The sequence below is a fragment of the Poecilia mexicana genome, unplaced genomic scaffold (assembly GCF_051168715.1).
Source record: "Poecilia mexicana isolate PSO_F unplaced genomic scaffold, ASM5116871v1 scaffold_4, whole genome shotgun sequence".
Taxonomy (NCBI): domain Eukaryota; kingdom Metazoa; phylum Chordata; class Actinopteri; order Cyprinodontiformes; family Poeciliidae; genus Poecilia; species Poecilia mexicana.
In genome coordinates, this window is record NW_028263373.1 from 12,334,822 (window position 1) to 12,359,835 (window position 25,014).

Consider the following 25,014-nt stretch of genomic DNA (forward strand, 5'->3'; position numbering starts at 1 on the left):
TCATAATAATGCATAATTATGCATTTTAAATATTGTTTACCAAACAAACAACTTCAATGAGCATATTTTTTAATCTGCACAGGATGCAAAAGTTTGTGTTTATTGAGGATTTTCTCTAAGCGGAATTTTACAGGCTCAAAAATGTACATACACCCCAAAAATATTTGATTAAATGTCCCTTAGCAGGATGAACCTTAATCATGAACTTATAATAGCTTCTGGACTCATTCTGGCTGCGTCGTTTACCACTTAAATTTGTTGGTATTTCAGGAATGAGACATGAGGGTTACGGGTTTGAATCCCAGCTGGGAGTTTGTACTTTGAGGTCGCACGTTCTCCCTTGTGCAAGCAGTTTTAAATCATCGTGGACTGAGGCGGTGGCGACCGAAAAAGAATTAGTTGCTCCAAGACCAACACCTTCAAGCTTGACTGACCTCTGCAGCTGCAGAAACGCACAAACTAAATGCCTTCAGAGAACAGCTATGATCAGGGGGATAAATACAATATGTTTGGCTTTTGAAATGAACTGAATTGAATTAAATTGAACTGAAGTGACTGCATGGCGGCAGCGTTGGTAGTTCTGTTGCTTGGGGTCTTTCTGCATACAGGACCCCCTTCCTGTGCATGTGAGCTTGCGTAGCACAAACTGGCTGAAATAATAAAGACTGAAAAGTAACATCCAGCTATTCAGCTTGTTACAAGCCAACTATTAGCCAATGGAAACTTTGACACAACTGTGCATTCCAGTCAGATAATTAACTCCCAGAACACGTCCAAACCAGCTGATACTGGGGTTCTGGAATAGCCTGTCCTCAACTCTGCTGAAAATGTACAAACTTGGTTAAAATTTAGGTTTGTGCCTGGAAGCTCTCCTGTTTCTGATAAATACTCAGCCAAATTTATGCCAGGACTCTGTTATTTTGTTTCAAAGAGCATGTAGTTAAAGCTCTAAAGGACATTTATTACTATATTAATGAGAGCATATGTTCATATTTGAACTTATCTAATTTTTACTTCTGCCACAGGTATAAACTTCTGACAGATGCTGCAGCTAACAGAGCAAACTCTGAACTATAACATCAGTATGAAACTAATCTGAGCACATTGGCTCACTCTGCGCTAAAGTCACCAAATCAATGGAAAGTATTTTTATAACAAATGATATAGCTGTTTGAATAACAGCTCAGTGCCAGAGCTCTACATCTTCTCCATTACTGTGCATAAATCATAATAAAGTTGGAACTTTGCTTCCAAAATCAAACAGCACAAGAGCAACGCGGAGCTTCAACATGCCAGGAAAGTGCATTCATCTGTAGCGCGGCGGCTTCAATGGAAAGCATCAAAGCAGCCTGATTACATGATAAAAACCAGAGGAAATAAAGTGACTCTGCATCTGTTTCCGATAAGAATTAACATGGTTAGTCTGTGCTGGGAAAAATGATAGAAACAGATTATGAAAACATAACACATCCAACAACAGCAGAGTGAAAAATGATCGATCGTAAAATCTGCCAACGCGTCATGGATGAAGAAATGCTGCTGCACTAATTAATCTGTAATAAATCAAAGCTGGAGGTGTAATTTGTCACATTAATGGATTACTTTTAATTCAAAAAATACTGCACTGGGATGTGTTTAAACAGGAATTTAAACAGGAGTAAATCATGTTTGTTTTTTTTAAATCAACCCCTGACAGGTTCAGAAATAGTTTTTAGCTATACGGCTCAATCTGGTCATATACAGTAACGATATGCAGTCATGTACCGTTTTACTTTTCTCAAATGATAGTGAGAACTGGGTTTGTTCATTCTCTCGTTGGTAATGTCTGTATTTTTGTACTTTTGTAACGTAACTTTTCAATAAATACATCAAAGAATAAAAAATGCTCCTGCAGGCTTGTTACATACACATTCTCGACACCAGGACTTTTTCCACACATATCACACGTTCATATGGTCCTAATGGCATTTATTTTAAATTAAACACAATTTTTAACATATTTCCTTTATTCCGGCATAATTCAACATTTCTTCCTTTTATCCAACCATCCGTTATCACACCCACTAATACTTAGCTGACGTGTTGCTTCAATATTTCCACATAATGGTCTTTCCTCATGATGGCTTCTATTTTGTGAAGTGCACCAGTCCCTCCTGCAGCAGAACATCTACACAACATGACACTAAAGCATGTACTTCATGCTTCTATGTGTTCTAGGTGGAAACACCTAGAACAGTGTTTTCAGACTTCTTGGGGCCCCACCTTTTTCTCAAAGGTAGTAATGGTTATTAAGGTCAAACAATTCCATTTCTATTTCATGAAACCTCGAGGCATGTCTCCAAAAATTAAGATCTATAACAATGACAGCACTTACAAATTGTAACCCAGCAGGTATTTTGCACCAAACTCATTTAACTCTGGCAAATAGAACTGATCTCTTTCCAGAACATTGCAATGGCTGAACATTAATGCTTACTATTGGTTGAACAGATGAATGTGCAGACTTATGGAGCCCATGGTTCTCTTCCTAATATATTAGATAATTTTGATTGTGCAATGAATGTTTACATTTTGGTATGCATCACATTAAGAATAATAGTGACTTTATGTTGTGGATATAAACAAAAATGTGTGAAAATTTAAATTAAATTTATTGAGGTGTGTTTTACAGTATAAGTGGGCAGGACAGGGGAAACAATATCTGAAAATTGTGTGCTGCATTTGAATGCACCCGTCACAATGATTACATATAATACACTGCAAACAATTACATCTGAAGGTCAAATGATTTGTAAATAGACCTCACCTGTGTGTGACTTAATTTAAATATACATGAGTTAAGACCTCACATTCCTGAACAAACAGACTCTGAAAGACCAAGAATCACAGCAGACAGGTCGGGGAGAAGATTGTGGAAGTTCAAAGTAGAGTTATGTTTTATAAACAATAATCCAAGCTTTGAATGTATCACAGGATACTGATCAAACCATCACCTGAAAATGAAAAGAACATGAATAACATTAAGTCACAGTAAGTATGACGGAATTGACCCAAGGGAGTTATTCTGTACTCCTGCAGTGAAGCAGTACTTGTGTATTCGACAATTTGTCTTCTTTTCTCATGTTCATGAAAAGATAACCATGCTTTTAATTTTGATCTGGTATGATGAATGAATTACCCTCCCTAGTTTTTTTTCTATTGGATTAACACCAAACGTTGACATTTAAAGCTCCTAGTGCAGATCAGTTAAAAGCCTTTTTACTGGCTAAACTCCTTGTTATTTATGGTTGGTAATTTGTCAGGATTGTAAAGCATGCTTTGCCAGTAAAGTCAAAAAGTCTGTATCATACCTTTTATGTTTGGTTATAAATCCCTGCTTTCTTTTGTCTTGACTGGGCTTAAAGATATAAAACGTTTTCAGTAAAACAGCTGGGATGGATCCACAAACGAGTCTTCCCGATTGCCATGAACAGACATCACTTTTACAACTTTTCAGTTTTATTTGTATTCAGGATTGTAGTTCACATGTAGTTGGGTTTACATGCCCAAACACAGGTATTTAGAAAAAAAAAAAACAAAAAAAAAAAACGTGCAAAACAAGAACACAAACAAAATGGGTCCTGGAGGGATGGTCCTACACATCAGTGCAAACCACAACGGCCATACAAGACAAAAGTTCACAAGGCAAGTATTTATATGGAGATTCGTCCAAACAAATCTCCACATAAAAATAGGAAACTGTTGGAAACCTAACAACTGAGTACCCTGCCCAAACATTTAAAAGCAGTCTGCATGTCACCTCAGTGATCATGAAAACATTTTCTAATCTTTGGAAAAACCAAAATTTTAACAGTATTGAGGTCAATGTTGCAGTATGGGTGTGCTACCCCTTTCATTTCTCCAAACACACAGCCACAAGAAAATACCTACTTTATAAAAAGCCTTATAGAGAATGGAAGAAGCTAAAAGTCTCCATTTTCTCTAAGTTTGTGTTTCACTCATGAGATCTTAGCTGTTATTTTGAGAACAGCCTCTGAGAAGTCACTTCAAGCTAATGCTACACATTCTGTGGTTGCAAAGAAAATCACCTTTGGAGATGGCAACTTTTGATTTAACTTAATAAAGTGACACATAGATGCTAGCAAGCAGCTAACATCCTGCCAGACGACACAGAACAATTAAAACCTTAGCGAAACATTTTCTTATCAGAAAACATTTATGCTTCCCTGCATAAAGAAAATGCCTCTCTAAGGTAGTGGCTGATACCATTTCTTTTTCGTGTTGTGTTAACACACTCCTGAATGAAAGCGTATCATGCCTTTGTGAAGCTTGAGGGGGAGAAACTGTCCAGACATGAAGGCAACAATATGTCCTTAAGGAATTCAAGGTATGAAAATATGCAGTCTGTGCTGAGGGGTGAGGCTGGCGTAAAAGCATGCACTATGCATACATGTGGGTATAGGTGAGCATGTGTGCATGATGGGTGTGGGAATTTGACCCAAGAAATCAGGCTGGAATCTAAACTGCACAAACATACCTTTCTCATGACTACAGGCCTGCCTGTGAGCCAGATACATCGTTCTGTTTATCTTTGCCCTGATTAAAATATCTGTCGTGCTGAGCCACAAATATGGTAAATCACAAATAAAAAACAACCCCAGGAGCGATGGGAAGGATATTTAATGCTTCCCTCACTCGGGGAAACATTATCCGGGGATGTAAGGAGGGATGTTGTGCCCTCCTGGAGTTGATGGAAAGCTTGGCCCACTGAGCTGGACTTGCAGCCTCACAGACTCTTAATGTACCTGAAACGGATTACTGGTGGATAAAATGCAGTGGGGGGAAATACTTGACATAATCTTTAAATGAAGGCAAAAAGCTTCGTGGAATGCAGTTCTGGCTACAGAAGCCTAAAAACATGTTTTTAATTATTTTTGAGCTAAAGGAATTTATTTAATCTTGTTTTTTTTTTTTCAAAATAATGTTTCAATGCAATAATTGAGATGTGTCAAGTTGCTATAAATTTGTGTATTGCACAGTCGCAAAACACAAATCAGTAGGTTACAACAAACTTCACTATTGTTGTTGTAACTGGTAACATTTTTACTGAAAATCAGTTCATTTGTTGTAACATGTAACATGGGTTTTTTGAGTACCTTGAAGTAGAGAAAGACAGTTTACAACAAAACAAAGTGTTTCTTGCCTTTTTGGGTGTTTCTACACATCATTGTTTGGTAGATTTAACAATTTTTAGTTAATAAATGTACATTTTAATGGAACTTGTATGTATTATTAAAGGAAATAGTGACTTGGTAAAAACATGTACTCTATTTAAAGGTGTAAAATAATCAAAAATTGTACATTTAAATTTGTTTCTGATTGTTTCAGTGTGAGAATTTTAAGGCATTTTAAACATTTCTATAAGCATTTCTATAAACCGAAGAGTTTGTTGTATATATAATACATATACATGTATTATGTATAATACATATACATGCATTATATATACACCAAGAGATACCTATATATAAGTCCTTCTCAAAAAATTAGCATATCATGAAAAGGTTCTCTGAACGAGCAATTAACCTCATCATCTGAATCGACAAAGTAACTCTAAACACCTGCAAAAGATTCCTGAGGCTTTTAAAAACTCCCAGCCTGGTTCATTACTCAAAACTGCAACCATGGGTAAAACTGCTGACCTGACTGCTGTCCAGAAGGCCATCATTGACACCCTCAAGCAAGAGGGTAAGACACTAAAAGAAATTTCTGAACGAATAGGCTGTTCCCAGAGTGCTGTATCAAGGCACCTCAGTGGGAAGGAAAAAGTGTGGCAGAAAACGCTGCACAACGAGAAGAGGTGACCGGACCCTGAGGAAGATTGTGGAGAAGAACCGATTCTAGACCTTTAGTCTGGAGTAGAAACATCCAGAGCCACCGTGCACAGGCGTGTGCAGGAAATGGGCTACAGGTCCCTCATTCCCCAGGTCAAGCCACTTTTGAACCAGAAACAGCAGCAGAAGCGCTTGACCTGGGCTACAGAGAAGCAGCACTGGACTGTTGCTCAGTGGTCCAAGGTACTTTTTTCAGATGAAAGCAAATTTTGCATGTCATTCGGAAATCAAGGTGCCAGAGTCTGGGGGAAGACTGGGGAGTAGGAAATGCCAAAATGCCAGAAGTCCAGTGTCAAGTACCCACAGTCAGTGATGGTCTGGAGAGCCATGTCAGCTGCTGGTGTTGGTCCACTGTATTTCATCAAGGGCAGGTCAATGCAGCAGCTATCAGGAGATTTTGGAGCACTTCATGCTTCCATCTGCTGAAAAGCTTTATGGAGATGAAGATTTCTTTTTTCAGCACAACCTGGCACCTGCTCACAGTGCCAAAACCACTGGTTTACTGACCATGGTGTTACTGTGCTCAATTGGCCTGCCAACTCTCCTGACCTGAACCCCATAGAGAATCTGTGGGATATTGTGAAGAGAAAGTTGAGAGATGCAAGACCCAAAACTCTGGATGAGCTTAAGGCCGCTATCGAAGCATCCTGGGCCTCCATAACACCTCAGCAGTGCCACAGGCTGATTGCCTCCATGCCACGCCGCATTGAAGCAGCCATTTCTGCAAAAGGATTCCCGACCAAGTATTGAGTGCATAACTTAACATAATTATTTGAAGGGTGACTTTTTTGGTATTAAAACACTTTTCTTTTATTGGTTGGATGAAATATGCTAATTTTTTGAGACAGGGATTTTGGCTTTTCATGAGCTGTTTGCCAAAATCATCAGTATTAAAACGATAAAAGACCTGAAATATTTCAGTTGGTGCGAAATGAATCTAAAATATATGACAGTTTAATTTTTATCATTACATTATGGAAAATAATGAACTTTTTCACAATATGCACATTTTTTGAGAAGGACCTGTAGGTCCAGATGAATGCAGATATGGACTCGGTTGTTTTAATTGCTAATAAATAGATTGGCTTTTTTCTTTTGTCTGTCAGTCGTTTGAAAAATTTATAAACTGAATATGAATATTTTTATTATAAGCAAGGCCACATGTTCAGCACTAAATCTATCATGACTTGGAGCCTTGAATGAATGACTATGGTATTTGATAGAGATGTTCAGTATTGAATTTTTCACAGAATTTCTTTTTTTTAACCGTGAAAATAAAGCAGCACTGCCCAGTCCTCCATCATATGAGGACTGGGCAGTGTGAGGATAAGGAGCAGTGTGCATTCCTCTGCAGGGAGTAGACCGTTGCTCTCCTGAAACCAAACAGCCGAGCTTCCCATCACTCCACGCTTCACTGCCCCCTGAAACACTAAACCCTGAAAAATCACCTTAAACACACTGAGGAATTTATTTTAGAAATCTCCACCACAAACATGTTTCAGGGTCTTGACTGAGCCTGGAGTCTGAAACTAGAGACTTTGGATGTGTTTTACAAGTGCTGCCTGGAAGAACAACACACATCTCAGGTCTGGAGAGGCTCTCGTCTCGTACATTCCTGGTGCGATGTGATTTTCTCAGTGTCACGGTGCAGAGGGAGAAATTCGAACCTCAGTATTTCTCCGTGGGCTTGCTTCGTGTGCTTTATGTGCAGCCAAGAAACAAAAGGAGAGAAGAACCAGCCAGCTCTCTTGACACGGCACACAGTCTTGTAAAATAAAGCATCCCTAATCGTGTCTCAATACGTGATGAGAGAATATTTCAGGTAAATTTTGTACGTTATGCTTTCTAGCAGTTGTGACATAAACAGCACACATTTGTAAACTGACTTATTTTCACAACTTTTTCAAGCATTCTTCTATTTGATTGTTCCACTATTTCTTCTGCAACTGAGATTTTTTGTCCAGTCCTCAGATCGCCAAAACTGATTGTTTTGAAGGAAGTGTAATGTTATTAGATGTATTTTGTTCCTGATTCTTCTTTTTAGTTGTTCCACTATCAGTTTTTTTCCTGTTTCAGTTCTCAGCTCACCAGAACTGTGATTGTTTTGAAGAAAGCATAATTTTTAACATTATGCAGCTCAAATCCAGTTAAAAAGTTGGTCTGAATAGATGAGTCTCTAGATGCTTTTTTTTTTAAATCCACAGAATAAAGACAGTCCAAAAATGGAGGCAATTAAATCTACAGCACCAATGGATTTATCATCCCCTCTGGTCTTAATAAAAAGTATTTGTGAAACCATTAATTAAGCTGTTAAGCAGAGTTTAAGGTTTTGCTTGGCTAGCTTACACAAAGAGTGTGAGGTTTGTAAATCTCTTTAGGTCCTGAATTATTATTTTTCCACCTTTTTCAAATTCAGTCTAAAGTTTTTACTTGGCTTTCTGTATTTTTTTTCCTTCATGTGGGACCATTTCAGAAAGGTTTTTCCTCAACTGTCATTAAAGTTGACGTCAGCTTATGCATCAGATAATAAGACTCCTATTTAGGAGGACAATGTTGTGTCAGTATCGAATAGACAACTTTGCAGTGAAGGCATTGTAAATTGTAACTTTGGCCTGTCAGAAAGATGCAATCTGTTTTCTCACACATTTCTATGGTGCTTTTCAGGACACTCAGACTCTTGCTTTTCTTGAATGTTTGAAAAATAAGTATTTCACATCCCTAAAATCGTATCAACATCCGTTGGACATTAATTAGAAAAATTATGTAGTGAAAATACATAACGTTGTTTACCAAAGTATTGGTGTCAGCATAGTTTAAAAAAAAATAATTTTAAAAGATTGAAAAAAGAAAAAAAGCATTTCTGCACAGCAGAAAGTCTAAACATACCTCACCTGAGGGTCTGAACGCCAGCTGATATCACATTTTGTATTAGATGCTGGTTTAGAGGCTTACAGGAAAGATAAGGAAATAAAACTAAACTCGAGCCAATAAGCTGCTGGCCATCAGCTGAAATAATTAACATATCTTCAGACTGGGATCACCTAATAAAGAAGAATATGTTGTAGCTGATCAAAAACATCTGCTTTTTACTGATTTTAAACAAATACCCTCAGGTTGAAAGCATTTTCAAACTGTTCCTTGGCAGCAGCAGGTCAACTTGATGTTACGCTGTGATTTCAGCTTAACATGAAAGAAACAGGGGCGTTACAGAAATCTGATGCAGACAAACGCGTGCTGTTTAAAACATAAAATTTATTTCAACCTATGGTAGAATTACCCAGATATTTACAGAAGAATATACACATTACAGTTAAAAGAAATCCAACGGGATCAGCTATGCATAAAAGCTGTCAATAAACACTGAATGTGTGAGTTTGATTCAGAAACGTCCCAGAGAGATTTATCGACAGCTGCTTCTGCAAAGGAAGGTTCCTGGATGATGGCAGAAATGACGTCTGCTCACTGGTCTCGCAAAGGGCTCTTTAATCTAGCGTACCTGCAGAGAAAACAGGAGAGGGCATCTCTAATTTATGGAGTTAGGAGAATGCTCAAATTATGTGATGAAAGGTAAATAACTAAAATTTGTATTTTAGTTATTTACTAAATAAATTTGTATTGTCTGAACAAGGCTTACCTTCTAGGAAAGCAAACTCATCTATGGCCTCAATAGCATTGTCTGTGAACAAAAATACATTTTCATCACTGATATCAGTCTACTGCACCCTGTTGATAAAAACACTAGAGGTGCTTAAAATGCATACATAAATATGTACCAATCATCTACAAGCTACATTTAAAATATAAAATGAAAACTGCAGATGTGGAGAAACCAAGTTATTAACAATGACAGATACTTTCTGAATGAATAATTTGAGATGTCCATTTTTCTATTTAACCAGAAAATTGAGATTTGGACATAATATTCTATCAGGCTCCATAATGTCATCCAATAGAATAATCTTCTGATCTTTCTCAATAGTTTTCTCATTGTAACCCCGAGTTCTTGTGACACCGTGCCTCCGTCTCTCTTCATCGATGTTTTTGAGAGACATTCCCTTTAATTACTGAAACTGGAAAGATATCAACTATGATAAATACACAAAGCTAGAGTTCTTTGAGTCTGGAGTGAAAGAGTTTGCTTAAAGAGTAGATAATGACATAACTCTACAAACATAATAAAAATCTTAACTGAAAAGCATAGAGGGTGGTCGTATCAGGCCCACACTGCCTCTGGCACGGACTGTATGAATTGTAAGCAACATTTTTAAGAGTAAATGATAGTTTATATCAATCAATCAATCAATCAATCAAATTTTATTTGTATAGCACATTTCAGCAGAAGGCATTTAAAAGTGCTTCACATAATTAAAATAAAAACAGCATGTGACATTGAAAAAACAGTGAGAAAGACATTTTGAAAAAGATTAAAAAAGATAAAAACATTAAAACCCGCACCCCTTTATATGTTTATATGTAAAATCAGCATACTTTGCTTCACAAATTTCAGTTTCACATATGTGCTAAATATCTCATACTACTGTAGTGGCTTAAGTAACGTAACAAGACTTACCCAAGTCTTTTCTTTGTAATGTTTTCCTCTTTCCTTGCTGGGCGTACACAAGAGCGTCTTTGGCAATCATCTCAACAAACAATTCCTATGGGATATGAAAAAAAAAATGTAAATAAATATTTTATATTTCATTTTATACAAGACAAACACTTTATGCTTATCCATTGATTAATTTATTAGAATTTATGTTTAACTATCCACCTTATTCACACCAAATTCTTACTGTAGTATTGTTCTCCCTGTACTATTCCAGAAACAAATAAGATAGAAAAAAAACTTAAAAGAGTAAATGACAAATTATATAAATAAACAATTTATTTTCACAGGTGGATTTTACAGCTGCATCTGCTGCAGTACTTTCCTTTTGTATCTGTTTCAACCACACTTTTTCCTTCCACTCAACTTCCCATTACTATTCATACAAAACACTGAACAACCAGCTTCTCCTCCTTGCAGCTGATGTCAATGTCTATGTGCTGGACAACAGTCCATTTATTAGTCCTATCCACTGAGAAACACTTCTGTATTAATATTATTGTTTCTTAGCCTTATGTAAAGGAGAATTTGACTGAATCGTGGGTTTTCATTAGATGGAAGCCATAATAATCGAAATTAGCTCATTCAAATGCTTGAAATACATCAGGCTGTGTGAAAGAAATCTGTATAACAATAAAATCAACAGTAAGGCTTCTATAAATCCTTGGTAATGATGTGACTGTACCGTGGCTTTAGCGATGATGAACACGGACTCTTGGCTGGCGAGGGACACGTCTGGGTCGGTCTTCATCAGAGCTTTGATGCGGGCCAGAGGGAGTTTGGACAGACGGCTGTGAGGAACGGCGGGCCCGGTGGAGCATGTCTGCTGCTGCTGCTGCTGCTGGCTCTTCTCCTCCACCTCCGCCCCGCGGTTCTCCTCCTCAGTCCCGCACCGCGCAGGGTCCTGCTCCGCTGGGACAGGCGCTTCTACAGTAGCTGCCATTCTATGAAGGTGATCGCAACTTTATTTATCTTAAACGTCACTCAGCTGTGAAAGTGTGTATTCATGTCAAAACACAAACATCTCTAGCAGCAGCGCGCCAGTATTTGCTTCCGGCTTGTTAGTGGAACTATCTCTGCTTATTGGTCCGTTAGCTCAGGCACCGCCAACACATACTCGTCGCTGATTGGACAGCTGTGACTTAGGTCAAGGCTATTGGCTAGAATGAAATGTCCTTCAAGCCACGTTACCGCTACTGAAGTTCCAGATGGACATGCTACAGTAATGTCGAGACTCAGACTTTGTTGTCTGAATATGGCGATATATTTTAATTTTATAATGGTAAGATTAAATGTTCATTAGCAATAGAAATTTTGAACGTTCATATGAAGAAAATGTGTTAGTCGCTTTACGGTTTACCCACTAGAGGGCAGTAAAAGTCAGCGAAAGCTATAAAGTAGTACTTGTTTACGCCGCTGAAGTGGAAAGCAGCAAACACACAAGAGCCCGAATTACCAGAATCATTACTTATTTTATTTTGTTAGTTTATGTAATAGCCTGTCCAGTTTCTTGTTAAGGTATTTAGTGTAAAACTTATTTTCATCATGCGTGATGGACCATAAGATAGTAGTGAAATGAAGAAAATATTTTTATATGTTGCTTTACCTTTTGCAAAGAAAAATGTGACAGACGTATTTTCCATATTTCTTTGCAAATAGCTCAAGCTCAGTTCACCACTTTCCAACGTCAGTTTTTAAACTTTGGTCTTGGCTTGCTGCAATCTAAGCAATTTCATTTTAGTTATAGTTGTATGTTCAGGGCTGCTGTACTTCTGCAAGGTGAACCTTCACCACCGTCTCATCTTTTGCAGGTGTTTCAACAGATTTTCTTTCAGGACTGTTCCAGATTTAGTGCCATAATTTTTTCCATTAATTCTTAAACCAGTTTTACAAATACTGCTTTGCATGTAGGTCACACAGCTGGATTTATGCAGAGTTTAAATTACACAAAGGTTTACTCCGCTATGTTCCCTAAGTTAATATATTAGGAAGTTAACAATATTATGCAGTCTGCCTTTTATACAGCTGTAAAACGTTTTGGGTTTAATTTAATTTAATTTGCATTTAATTTAAACAATATGGTTATTTTTGGAAAGTGAGCTAAAATAGAGTGAGGTAAAAAATAAATAAATAAATGAAATAAAAAATATAATTCAGTTCACCAGTATACACTTGGTGTGCTGCTTTTACTTCAGAAGTCAGAATATTCAGTGTTGTTTAATCAAAGTTAAGTGAATTCCCATTGGCAGCTGGGAAAACAGTTTAATTTGCTAGACATTGTGCTCAGCGACCCAAAAGTATACCAAGATAAGACAATAATATATTTTTGATCTTTTTGCACAAAGTGAAATATATTTACTACAAAAGAAAGCTCAGTGCTGTCACTGGCAACTTTTAATACTTTTATTTATCTCGTAGCAATATTGGAGTTTAGATCTGGAGTTGTTGCAGTTGATTTTTCTGACTTATTTAAAAATTAAAACTTCCTGATACAAATGGAGGAGCAGTCTTATCTCTTCCTGCCCACGTGCGCCTCCCTTTTGCATTCAAGACACTCGCCATCTGTTGCAAAACACTTTCACTTCATTGCTCCTTTGGATGATGCAGATAATTAGTTTTTATCGTTGAAAATGTAATTAAATAAAAAAATTGGGATGTATAATATTTAATATTTTAATTAGGTGGGAAAATGTACACAGTCATTTACCGTATTGGGATATTTTTTAACATGAATCTTTAATACTTTTTTGTTTCATTCTAAATGAACTTTGGTCCAGTGGTTTAAAATGCTAACAGATTAACTTATATTCCAATTCTAACATCACATCTGCAAACATCACTCTATACTCTGCATGAACATGGGCGCGTGGTTGCTCTTAACTCTGGACGTATGTTTTCAGCACTTTTATGAGGTCAGTTTGTGCCAGGGGAGATAATGAGCCGTCTACTAGTACATCGTATTAATAGGATTGTGAGGAGTGAATTAGTCCTCTGGAGCTCTATTCCCATGTTTGGTCACAGTCAGGTGGTAAAGCCTCTGGGACAGACATGAAGGACCCACAACTCCCTGGTAAGATTTCCTACTTATTCATCTAAAATTCAACTTTATAATTGCTTTTTTGTGAATTTAGTTAGAATTAGTTAACTAGCAGGTTAAAGATCATGAACTATGATACTTAAATCGTCCCTTTATGTCATGCTGTGTTTAACTGAAGAACAGAAGTTTTGCTTATTGGACTTTAACTTTATTTTAAGATTATTTTTTTTAACTTTCATATAAGCATATCTGGTAATTAGAGAAAATGTTTTTATAACACTTTCAGTCATTTTATTCAGTGAAGCTCCATACTGTTCTGCATAAGCTGTCGGTGTAATTCTCGTGTAATTTTATGTATAGAGAAAATATGTCACAGAAATTCAGGGTTTAAATTTGTCATTTAGCTCATATAAGCAAGTTTATTTATTTGTATTTTTAATTAGCTAAGATAATATGTAAAATATGGTGAAATACATTGTCTAAAATTAAGGGAAAAAATATATTTTTATTGTCTTGTTAACATTTTTCCAGTCAGGGGCCCGACTTTTGTTCAGAGAGATCCCAGAGGTCAACACTGACCTCCATAGGAAGCTCTTTAAAAAGTCATAGGGCCAGTAAGGTCTCTTAAAAATAACATTCTACCTTTGGACGTAACCCATAAATACCGTCTAAGAGAGGCAAGTAATCCTCGTTATCCTGGGAAATTCGCCAAGCATCGACTAAATTTAGCCATCAGTGACCAGGAGGTAAAGCAGCGTGATGAAACAGCAGCTGACAGTGCAAAATGAAATATCTAAGAAGTGAGTTTATATTTTTTAGGATCAGCAAGTCTGTTATTTATCAGTGTGTTTTGGGAGGTTGAATGTGCTGACAAATAACAGAACTCCTGACCCCGTTTTACCAGCTCCTTACATAACACTGAAGCTGTTGATTCCTGTTTCCTGTAAAAAGGAACATTGTGCAACTTCGGCATGAAAGTAGAAAAACTTTCCTGTTTGACAAAAATGAAAGCTAAAGTTTTAAAAGATCTTTTTTTTTTTTTTTCAATGTACTGTTTGAGAATTAAGATTCAGCTCTTTGGACAGAGAACAGGGGGTCAGTCATCCTATCACATGTTAAATTAAACTGCTTAAAATTTACTTCATTTGTTTCTAGATTCAGTGCTGAAGTTTCATCTTGAAATTAAGCAGTAATCATTGTGAATGATGTAAAAGAGGGCAGACGTTTTATGTCACACAAGACAAAGTGACATGGCAGGGAGGTTAATCCCATTACCAATGTTCTAGACATGGAACGGCTTTACTAGTTGTCTCCGCGCGGATTTCCCATAAGAGTCAAACACTGATGGCAGAGCAGCAAATATCTTCCTCATATAAGTAAGTAAGTAAGAAAGTGCTGCTTGGAAAAAAAAATAAAAATCCCCTTTATTTGTCAGTGGTTAATTCATAGTGTTTTATGAAGATAACTACTGAGATTTTCAAAAAAATGTTTACATGACAGCAGTGGTGTCCAAGGTCAGTCCTTAAGGGTTCCCGCATGTTTTAATTTTTGTCATTTCTTCAACACAGTTTAATCACATGATGGTTGATTAAGCAGGCATCTGAAGAACATTATGACATGAGTTGAAGAATTTCAATCAGCTGTGTTGGCGCAGAGGCACATATAAAAATGTCAAGACACTGACCCTTGAGGACTGAAGGTGTGTAATTTAATGGAGGAACTGCAGACATCAACAACTCAGGTGGAAGAATCTCTCCAAAAGTCAATTATGAGTTCACAAATCACGATGTACAGCAAGAAAGCTCTCCAGTCAGAGAATGCCAAAATTAAACTTTTTCTCCAACTTGAAAATTGCCACATAGCAGAGAAATAACACAGCACCTCACCATGAACACAGAATCTCAATATTGCGATGGAAGCGTCATGCTGTGGGATGCTTCCTTCTGCAGATATAGTGAATCTGGTAGGAGTTGATGGTAAGATGGATGGAGCATACGGGGCAATTCTTTAGCTAAGGTGGTACAGCACCAATTCCTACAAAGTGGTTTAGAGTAAAGTATGTTGATGTGTTAGAACGGCCCAGTCATTGTCCAGAAATTAATTCAACTGAGAATCTGAAGCAGAACTTGAAAATGGATTATTAAACACATTTTGAAGACATATGTATAATTTCCCATGCACTTTACATTTATGCATTGCTCTGAACTGACTTGACTTACCTCATAAAATCTCAATGAAATGCACAGAAGTTTTATTGGTAGTAAAAGGTCAACAGATGTGAAAACTTTTCAAAGGCACTGTTGTAATGCAATTCTCTCCTTTTTTCTCCTTTGCTTAATTTTTCAAGGCATCAAAACACGGCTATGGCCAAAGCCAAAAACGAGCAAAAATGCCAAAGACGACTCCACAAAAGTGGAAAAGTCAGCGCCTCCCCTGGCTTCTGCTGCCACCAGTATCATCCCACAGCTCACCGAGGCAGAAAGAGTCAAGCAGACTCCCATCGAAAAAGTCATCTATGACATGGCGCACAACGAGAGGATAGTCAGGGACCTGATGCTCGGTCGGCGGGTTGGGTTTTACGAGCTCCGTGGTGAGGTCGGCCAGGGAAACTTCTCGACAGTGAAGCTGGGCATCCATGCCTTGACTAAAGGTTTGAATAATTGTTTGTGTTTTTTAATTGCCCAAGTTGTAAAATGCTGGTAGCTTTTTCTAGTACAACTCAGCATCTTTCAAGTGGTTTTTATGTGATTAGACTAAAACATGAAGTCCTTATATTTGTTTTTTGTATGAATGTTTATATTGTCTCACTATGTTGGGTCAAAATTAAACCTGTTTTAGTAGATTTAGCATAAAAACCCTCAGTGAAATAATGTCCCAAAGTAAGTGTTTTGCTCTCAAATGAACTCCCTCTGTCTTCACTAGAGGTTTTTTTTTTAACCACAAATCCACTCCTGCTTCTCATCTCCTGTTGCAGAGAGAGTTGCTGTTAAAATTGTTGACAAGTTGCGTCAAGACAAGAAGAGCCAGCCTTTGGCCTCCTGTGAGATCAGCTGCATGGAGAAGCTGAGCCATCCCAACATAGTGCGCCTTTATGAGGTGATAGAGACCACCAGAAGGCTGTATCTGGTGATGGAGTACGGCAGCGGTGGGGACCTGTTCTCCAGAATCACCACCAGGGGGAAGCTGAACGACCTGGAAACGAAGCTGGTGTTTGCACAGATCGTCTCCGCTGTGAAACACATGGTGAGCCTTAGTATCACTGTTAATCATCATTTACTACCTGGCCTGACTCTGAGCCACATGTGGCATGGATTGTTGCTACCCATTACTCATTAACTAAGTTATGAGAAAAGAATTTTAATTATTTTAAAGACTTGATTGTTGTTTTTCTTGTTTTCACCTGCAGAACAGAAGTTTTTTATTATTATTATTATTTTAATTTCAAGAAATAAATATGTGGAGACAGAGGTAGTTTAAAATGGCAATAAAAGTTACAAACTGCAGACAAACCAAACCTAGAGTGTTTCAACCAACTTGCCAAGATTAATAACTCTGGGAAATGTAATCTAAGAGTTTTGCTTAAACACTCTACAAACATTCTTAATCAAAACCACTAAAAAATAAGGATTAAGGAGGCCGCTCAATATTTTCTGAGAGACCTGGATTTAATGCAGTGATTTTCATTGGTTTAGCCTCAAACAACAGACTGCAAACCCTCTATGTTGAAATTGTACTGGCTAGATTGCCTGCAGGAAAACATGACAAGACGAAACAAACACCACATTTTTTGGCATACGACTGAAGTATAAAAGTGATAGTTTGCTTTGTGGATGCTGTTTGACGTGCTTAAGAGCTCTTGGTGTTCTACCAGCAGCACTCAGTGGAATCACAGTTTGGAGAAATGGTAACGATTTATGACTTCTTCGTACCCTGAGATCGTCAGAGTTGGTACGTGTTGTGGCATGACCCAGTTACAGCCACCAAGGCTGGTAAAAGGGCCAATGAATGAATTGAGCATAAATTATGTATCATTCTGCAGATTATCTGAGACATTATTATTTTTTTTTTTTTTTATGATTATCGACAGTTTATTTAAATATGTGCCAAAAGGTTTCTGCTAGTTTAGGACTCAGTAAGGTTTTGAAATGAATGGCCTCTTTTTCTTTATGCCTCAACAGGAGAACTCGGCTCTAGCCAGGTATATATTATACAGGGTTTTGGTCTCTAAACATAAACTAAAACAGTAGTTTGAGAAAGCAGAAGCGAGATCTTAAGGCTTAGATAGTCACAGAATCAAAAGAATTTGCAATTAAGTAGCAAAATTAACATTTTGTTCACTTTACCCTGTAGTCTTTACTCTAAATTTAAAGCAACTTTTATTGCCTTTTATACCCCAGTGTTGAAGACAAAACCTGGCTAATCCAACAATCACTGTTTGTGAGCCGCTGAACATCCAACACAGCGGCAGGTAAAATCAGCCGAAGGCTCCCTGGAGAGACAACCTCGAGTTCGGGTCAAACAGACGTAGCAGGATTAAAACACGTCTTATCAGGTTTTCTGAGGTTTCTGGCATTGAAACCTGCCATCCCTTAAAGGCCTTCTTCCATTTAAATTCTCATTTTTCCTCTCCAAACCTTTCCTTGAAAGTTAGGACAGGTCTTTAGGTCTCACAATTGTATACAAAAGGCTGATGATAACCATTCAGTTTCTGATGACGTATTAAGCATGTGATTTTAAGAAAACAATAACATTACTGTTTTATAAATCTCATTCCTTTCTTTAAAATATGTAGTGAAGGCTCTCTGATTAGGGAAAATCATTTTCCCTTCAAACTTATTTTAACAGATTTTACACCAAGAAGAGAAGTTGTGTATATCACATAAAATTAATATAAGGAAGTGTTTTATTTTTAAGATTTTTCCTCTAAAACAACAGAAATTTCAAAACTTTAGAGCAGCTAAAAGAAGATCACAGTTCCATGGGGGATTTTACAAAGCAGATGAATTTATATGTGAATCATGTTGCTGGACTATGCTTGGTTCTGACCCTCATTTGGACCAGTCAGCCCTGATGAAATATGATAGACGTTGGCCTGTCATCAAAGCAAAATAACTTAGTAAACTCCTGCTTTATTGAGGTCAAAAAGGCTTGAAATATCCCCCTGGTGAATACAAACTGATGACTGATGGGTCCAAAACTTCCTCCAGGGAGGCACTGGCTATTTCTCTCTTTGTATAAATATTCATTTTCTATAAATAAATAAGTCATATTTTTTTTTGCATTCCCTGGGATGGAAAATTGAAGGTTAACCTCAGTTAGTTGGAGTCTGGAAAGTTCCCAGTATTTGTCTCTAAACAGATGCCTAATTCTACACAGTGGGATGATGTTATTCTCTTCTAAAAATGTTGCATCTTAAGCAGCACAAAAAAAGAAAATATAGTAATAGATGACTGCCAACCAGTTGAAAAACCTTATGAATCTTCCTACCGTAGAGATAATAGTGAAATTATGCCAGAACCTGACCTCTGACCTTCTCTAAATCATGAATACAGGCTGCTATAATAAGGTAGTTACAGATTCCCCAGTTTAATAAGGTTATGAATGGAAAATCAATGAAACTAAAGAGGGAGCATTTACCAGCTTAGAGCGGCATCGTTTGCTCTTCTCTGTACTTTAGGTTGTGTAAGTTTGTCCATAAAACCGCGCTGTTGTGCAAGACAAATCTCAGACATGTTTTGACAATAAAGTTCTGTTATATAGTGTTGGGTAATTTTCCCCCTTTGAGACAAAACGTCCAAAGTCACATCTCATCACAGGTGGTCAAATGTCAGTGTGGCTTACCACATTTCACATGTCACATTTACCAACATATGTGAAACACGTGGAATTTGAAGCCTTTTTGATGATGTGAAGCACATGCAAAAACCGCTGGGATTACATGTGATGCCAAATGCAATTACTTGTAAAGTGGTATATGTGCTGAGCCCATTAAGAACTACCTAAAGCACTTTAACAGTACCAGCATCATTCACCCAGCTGCACTCCCAACCACTAAGCATTCATGTTTGTCAGCTGACGATTTAGTGCCTTGCCTGAGGACACTTAGACATGCAGTGAAGAGGCTGGAATCAAACTCATGTCCTGTTGTTTACTAGCTAAAGATTCCTCTGACTGATCCACCATAAATATTCCTAGCAAAAAAAAAGAAGAAGCTGAGAATGCATTTCTTTTGTTATTTCAAACACTCTAGTAACAAGTTAACCAAAGAAGATTACTGGGTGTGTGGCATATGTTAGTTAGAAATCGTTTGAAATGTAGAGAAGCATTTTTGTAGCAGCTGTTGGGTTTAGGAGAATCCAACTTTCCCAGGCTTCAAGCAGTATTTCTGTTCATGTGCTTCAGAGGAAAAAGTGCCAATGACTCCAAAGGTTTCAGTTTTTTTTGTTTTGGTAACATAATATGGCAAATAGAGGTTCTGTTGCACTACCATGTTAAGTTACGGTGTTGTATAAAGGCCTCTGCTTTAGTCTTTCAAGGCTCAGATAACCCTCAGCTTTGCAACGTTCTCTTTTTTTATTAGCTGAGTCTAGTGAGATTTATTTCTTTGTACTTAAAATGTTTGTCTTTTGTGATTTTTCAGCATGACAACAACATCGTGCACCGGGATCTTAAAGCCGAGAACATCTTCTACACCACCAGCTATTGCATCAAGGTTGGGGACTTTGGTTTCAGTACAGAATGTGGCCCTAATGAGCTACTCACCAGTTTCTGTGGCTCCCCACCTTACGCTGCGCCTGAACTCTTCAAGCAGAAAGGCTACCTCGGACGGTATTCGGACATCTGGGCTCTGGGTATTCTCTTGTACTTCATGGTGACAGCAACTTTACCCTTCTATGGAGACAACCTTGGGAGGCTGAAGCGCTGCATCCTGCAGGGGTCTTACAGCATTCCTTCGTTCGTACCTGATCCGTGCCAGCTGCTCATTAAAGGCATGCTGCGGATTGTGCCTGTGGACCGCTCCTCCATCACACAGATTACAAACAGCAGCTGGCTGAAGGGAATAGAGTACCCTCGTCCATATGTCTCTTTACCCACATCTCCAGCCCACTTCGCTCAGGCCAATCTGACTCTGAGTATGGAGGAGCAGGAGGTAAAGAATTTCCTCTCAGGTTTAGGCATTTCGAAGGTTCATCTGGAAAACAATCCATGTTCAGACTGTAGAAGCCCACTGACGGGGACCTACAGGATCCTCCTGCATCGGGCTCAGAAGAGGAGGCTCGTGGAGGCCGTGGGATACTCGGCGCATCACCCTGATGAGTACGGGAGTCCTAGCAAATGGTCGGAAGCATCTGTTGGCAAACATGTTCCCTCTGCTGTCTGTGTGATACTGTAATATAAATCAACAGTAGTGGGCCTGGTGACGGATGCTCGTTCAGGCCTTGTCCACACTAACCTGGATTATCTGCAAACCGAAGATTTTCTTTTCCTCTGTGTTTGAGATTTGTGTGATCTGTTTTCAACATGGAGGTCAGTTTTCAGTGGCGTAATAGAGGCCCTCTTTGCACATGCCTGGCTTTTTGTGCTATTAGCCACAACAACAATAGAGCATTTTTTACATCTTTTTTTCTGATTCTGTTACCCTCAAACTGAACTGAAGAAGTTATTGACTGAGAATAAGAAGCAAACTGTGTCAAAAACAAACAAACAAAAAAAAAAGTTGTTATTGGAGAATCTGCATTTTAGCACTGCTTTTCCGTACTCAGGGTCTTCTTTTAAATTTAAATGAATGTAGTTGATGTTGTCATTATTCCAGTGACTGAAATGTTTTTAATGGGAAGTACAGTGGCTTAGTATTCCTGGGAGTTAGGAACCACAGCTGCCTATAAATAGCTAAAATCAGTGAATACTTGAGACTCCCTCTTAAAATGCTAAAACTACCTATTTCAATAGTTGACACATATCAGATGCACCATAATGTACATTAACCCACAGTGGAAACTATTGTAGCACTTAAGCAGAAACTAATATCTACTGCCTTTCTTATTTCCCCTCTCGTGGGTACAGTCAATCAAATGATGCTCCTGGATAACAACCAACAATGCATCAAATATTTATTAAATACGCTATATTTCAATGCTTCGTTTTCTTTAGAATATTATAGATGTGCTCTACAAAATCAAAACTGCGAATAGACTGTTACTAATACTTAGCTGCAAATACTTTGCAGCTACGTTCCTCAGAAAATTCTCCAATTGGTGAATCCACGGATAGAAAGGGGCCCACTGTGAAGGAACAAATGCTATTTTTCAAAATAAATAAATAAATAAAAAATCCATGTAAACATATCAGGGTTTTGTCACATGTGGATCAAATTGACCAATGCATGGAGGATGAGGTCTCCCAAGTGATAAGCTGTAGCTTTCTGTTCTGATTACAACAAGCTTACTGACGCAGAACATTATCTCTGAACGGCTATCAGCATCTTCCAATCCCTCTTAGTCAGGACGTAAACCCCCAGAGCAATGCAAGGCCACAGGTAATGTTAATATAGGGGAGACACAGACAACATGCTGTTTTCCAAATAAATGAAAGCCGGATGTTAAAAACACATCCAGGAAACGAGGCAGATCATATGAGTCGATAATTCATGGATTCAGTTTAGTGCCTGTGCATGCATGGCAGTAAATACAGAACCTTCCTCACAGCTACAGACGCATCTGGGACACATACATTCTTCTGTGATTGTCTGTTTCATACATTTTTTTCCCCATTTGTTTTTTGTTTTAGGTAAAAATTGATGAATGCTCTTTGAAAACTGGATTGCATTCAATGCCACATGTATCCACGTGATTATAATCATGACAGAAGTGAGGTGCATTCATCAAAGCGGTTCGCTCTAGGATGTAAAATGATTCAGTTTTTGCTTGTAAGCCTGAAGGATCAATAAAAACTCGATACTTGCGGAGAGAGTTCTGGGAAACTTTGGACTGAACGCCGAAACAGGAAACTTTTATGCATTCTTCGTCCTATTTTCTCCCAAATTTTATCTCTAGATTTCAAAACCGATGTTCTTTCCTTCACATCTCTTGCACCTCACATTTGGGATTTGCCTTCGGGGATTTAACCCAAGCGTGACTCCCTCCCATGTTCATCAGCCCCCAGTTTACTCCCAGTTCTGACAGGGTCCGCAGGCACCTGTTCTGTCACAGAGCCAGATGTAGCGACTTCGGGTTTCGCAACGGTGTGTTAATCCTTCAGCCTGCTGCCTGTTCACACATGAACATGTAAACATCTCAATGGTAGGAGCCAATACTGAGATATTATCACAGTCCGTTTAAGTGCCAAGATGTGTTTGAATAGCTGTTTATTTAGGAGAACCCGTTCTTGCTCAATGTTGTTTCGACTTCAGAAAAATTTTATCTGCAGTGCTGTCTGCACAGTCATTCTTAGCCAGGATGTTATGATTTCATGTGGTGTCACTGAAAAGCAGACTTTAGAGATATCTGCATCCATCTTCAGCCTTGCTTTGAAAAAAAAAAGAGTACAAGACAAAGGAAGTAATAATTTCAGAGCTTTATGTCTAGATAATTTAACTAGTAAGAAAATTAGATCAGTTAGCTTGACTACAAGTTTGAGGGATATACTTATATAAACTACCTACAAGAAAATGTAAATCTCTTTGATCATGTCAACTAATGCATGACTGAAAATAAAATGGGACAATGAAAACTTAAACTCCTCTGATTTTCTTTCATAAACAACTCTTTGCCCTTTCTGTCCTTTCACTTTTTGAATTATAAAGTTGTGCCAGAATGTAAACTCAATAAGAAAGCTTGTTTTTGGCTATAACTGCATTTGGCAGAAACAGACCATCCTTAAGTTTTTGATGACTGATTAATGTGCTCGGCTCATAAAACAAAACAAGGCTGATGTGATTGTGAAATACTGTTCAGTTTCCCTTATAAGGACAAGTTGCTCAAAGCAAGAATCCAACGGGACTGTAAGGCTGTGGGAGACAAAAAGGATAGATGAACTTGCCCAACCCTCTAAAATCAGGTCAATCATGTCCTTGAGAACGAGATTACTTAAAATGGCCTGCTGGGTAGAAAGGCCTTTATAAAATCCTAAGCTTAGCTAAACACAATAAAAACATAAAGCTTTCATACCTGATGTTTGAAGAGGATTTCCGTTGCTTCGTTTATTTTTCTTTTCTTCAATAGGCCACCGAAGTAGGTCAACGTTACGATTGTACCAAAAGTGCAGCGCAGAAAAGATTTGCCCCCTTTCTGGTGTTTTCTGTTTTTGGTTTCACATGCATGTTTTACATCGAACAAATTTGAAAAAGAAAATACTCTGAGAAAATGCAGCTTTATTTTCTTTCAGGGAAAATAAAATGGCTTACTGTGAAAAAGTAATTGCCCTCTGAAACTTCCTTAACGGTTGTGCCAGCCTGGGCAGCAACAGCTGCCATCAAGTGTTTATGATAATTGGCAATAAATCTTTAACATCACTGGTGAGGAATTTTGGCCCACGACTCTTTGCAGAAGTAGTTTAATTCTGAGGCCTGTCTAAGATCAAACCACCGCATTTCAATCAGATTTTAATCCAGACTTTGACTTGGCCACTCCATAAACTTTCATTTAGTTTTTCTGAGACATTTTGCACATGCTTTGCTTTTGGATCGTTGTCCTTAGTTGAGTCTGTTCATCTTAGGTTAAACCTTAAAAATGACTTTATAACTGTTTGCATTCTGATAATAGAAATAGATGATTTTGTTTTTCACCCTTTCTTGAGTTTCTTTAGCTGGAGCATGATGATTTTTTTAAGCTTTTCTTGCCTACTTCATGTTATAAAGCAGGTCTGATTTCCTTTTTTTTCTGGTGTATGGAAGGATATAAAAAGGAATCTGAAAGGGGACATGTACTTTACAGGGCTCTTTATGAGGTGAAAATGTTGCATCTCTAGTGCAGATTCTCCCGAACTTTCTTCAGAGAAGAGAATTTAAGGGGGTTTATCCTACTAGTGTCGATACTCGTCCCTGTCCCGTCCCTGAGATCCGGAAGAGCCGAAACTGATTCATGTTAAAACAGAAGTTCAGTAAGGAGGATTGGTTAGGGAGCAGAGCTACTGATGCATTGTCTAGTGCTGATACTTTGAAAGTTATGGCCGGAGGAACATGAGGCTTTTATGTGTTGAGAGATCTGAGGAGCCATCGACATCCTGCTGCTGAAGAATGGAGAGTGTATCATCAGATTGCACTTCCCTTCTGCTATAGGGAAGAGATTATGAGATTAGCTCATGAAATTCCTACTTCAGGCCTCTTGGGCATTAATAAGACCAACGCCAGGATTATGTGGCATTTCCAGTAGGACCTTATGGCATTTTGTAAGAAGCGCCATGAATGTCAGATGGGTGGAAAGTCCAAACAAAGCATTCAGCCTGCTCCTTTTAATACAATTTAAGAAGTTGGAGAACCA

General features: G+C 38.0%; 2 protein-coding genes across 2 annotated transcripts; one reads left to right on the forward strand and one right to left on the reverse strand.

Annotated features, from left to right (window-relative positions):
* Positions 1–9,126: 9,126 nt before the first annotated feature.
* On the reverse strand, positions 9,127–11,572 carry pole4 (polymerase (DNA-directed), epsilon 4, accessory subunit). The gene is made up of 4 exons (XM_015007382.2): positions 11,186–11,572; positions 10,465–10,549; positions 9,529–9,570; positions 9,127–9,390 (listed from the first exon to the last, which is right to left on the reverse strand). Exons 1-4 carry the CDS (start codon positions 11,441–11,443, stop codon positions 9,377–9,379), a joined length of 399 nt encoding a protein of 132 aa, XP_014862868.2. The 5' UTR covers positions 11,444–11,572; the 3' UTR covers positions 9,127–9,376.
* Positions 11,573–13,515: 1,943 nt separating this feature from the next.
* Positions 13,516–23,272, forward strand: LOC106930110 (serine/threonine-protein kinase NIM1). Its single transcript, XM_015007504.2, has 4 exons — positions 13,516–13,570; positions 15,885–16,187; positions 16,512–16,780; positions 20,178–23,272. Exons 1-4 carry the CDS (start codon positions 13,549–13,551, stop codon positions 20,928–20,930), a joined length of 1,347 nt encoding a protein of 448 aa, XP_014862990.2. The 5' UTR covers positions 13,516–13,548; the 3' UTR covers positions 20,931–23,272.
* The last annotated feature ends 1,742 nt before the right edge of the window (positions 23,273–25,014 follow it).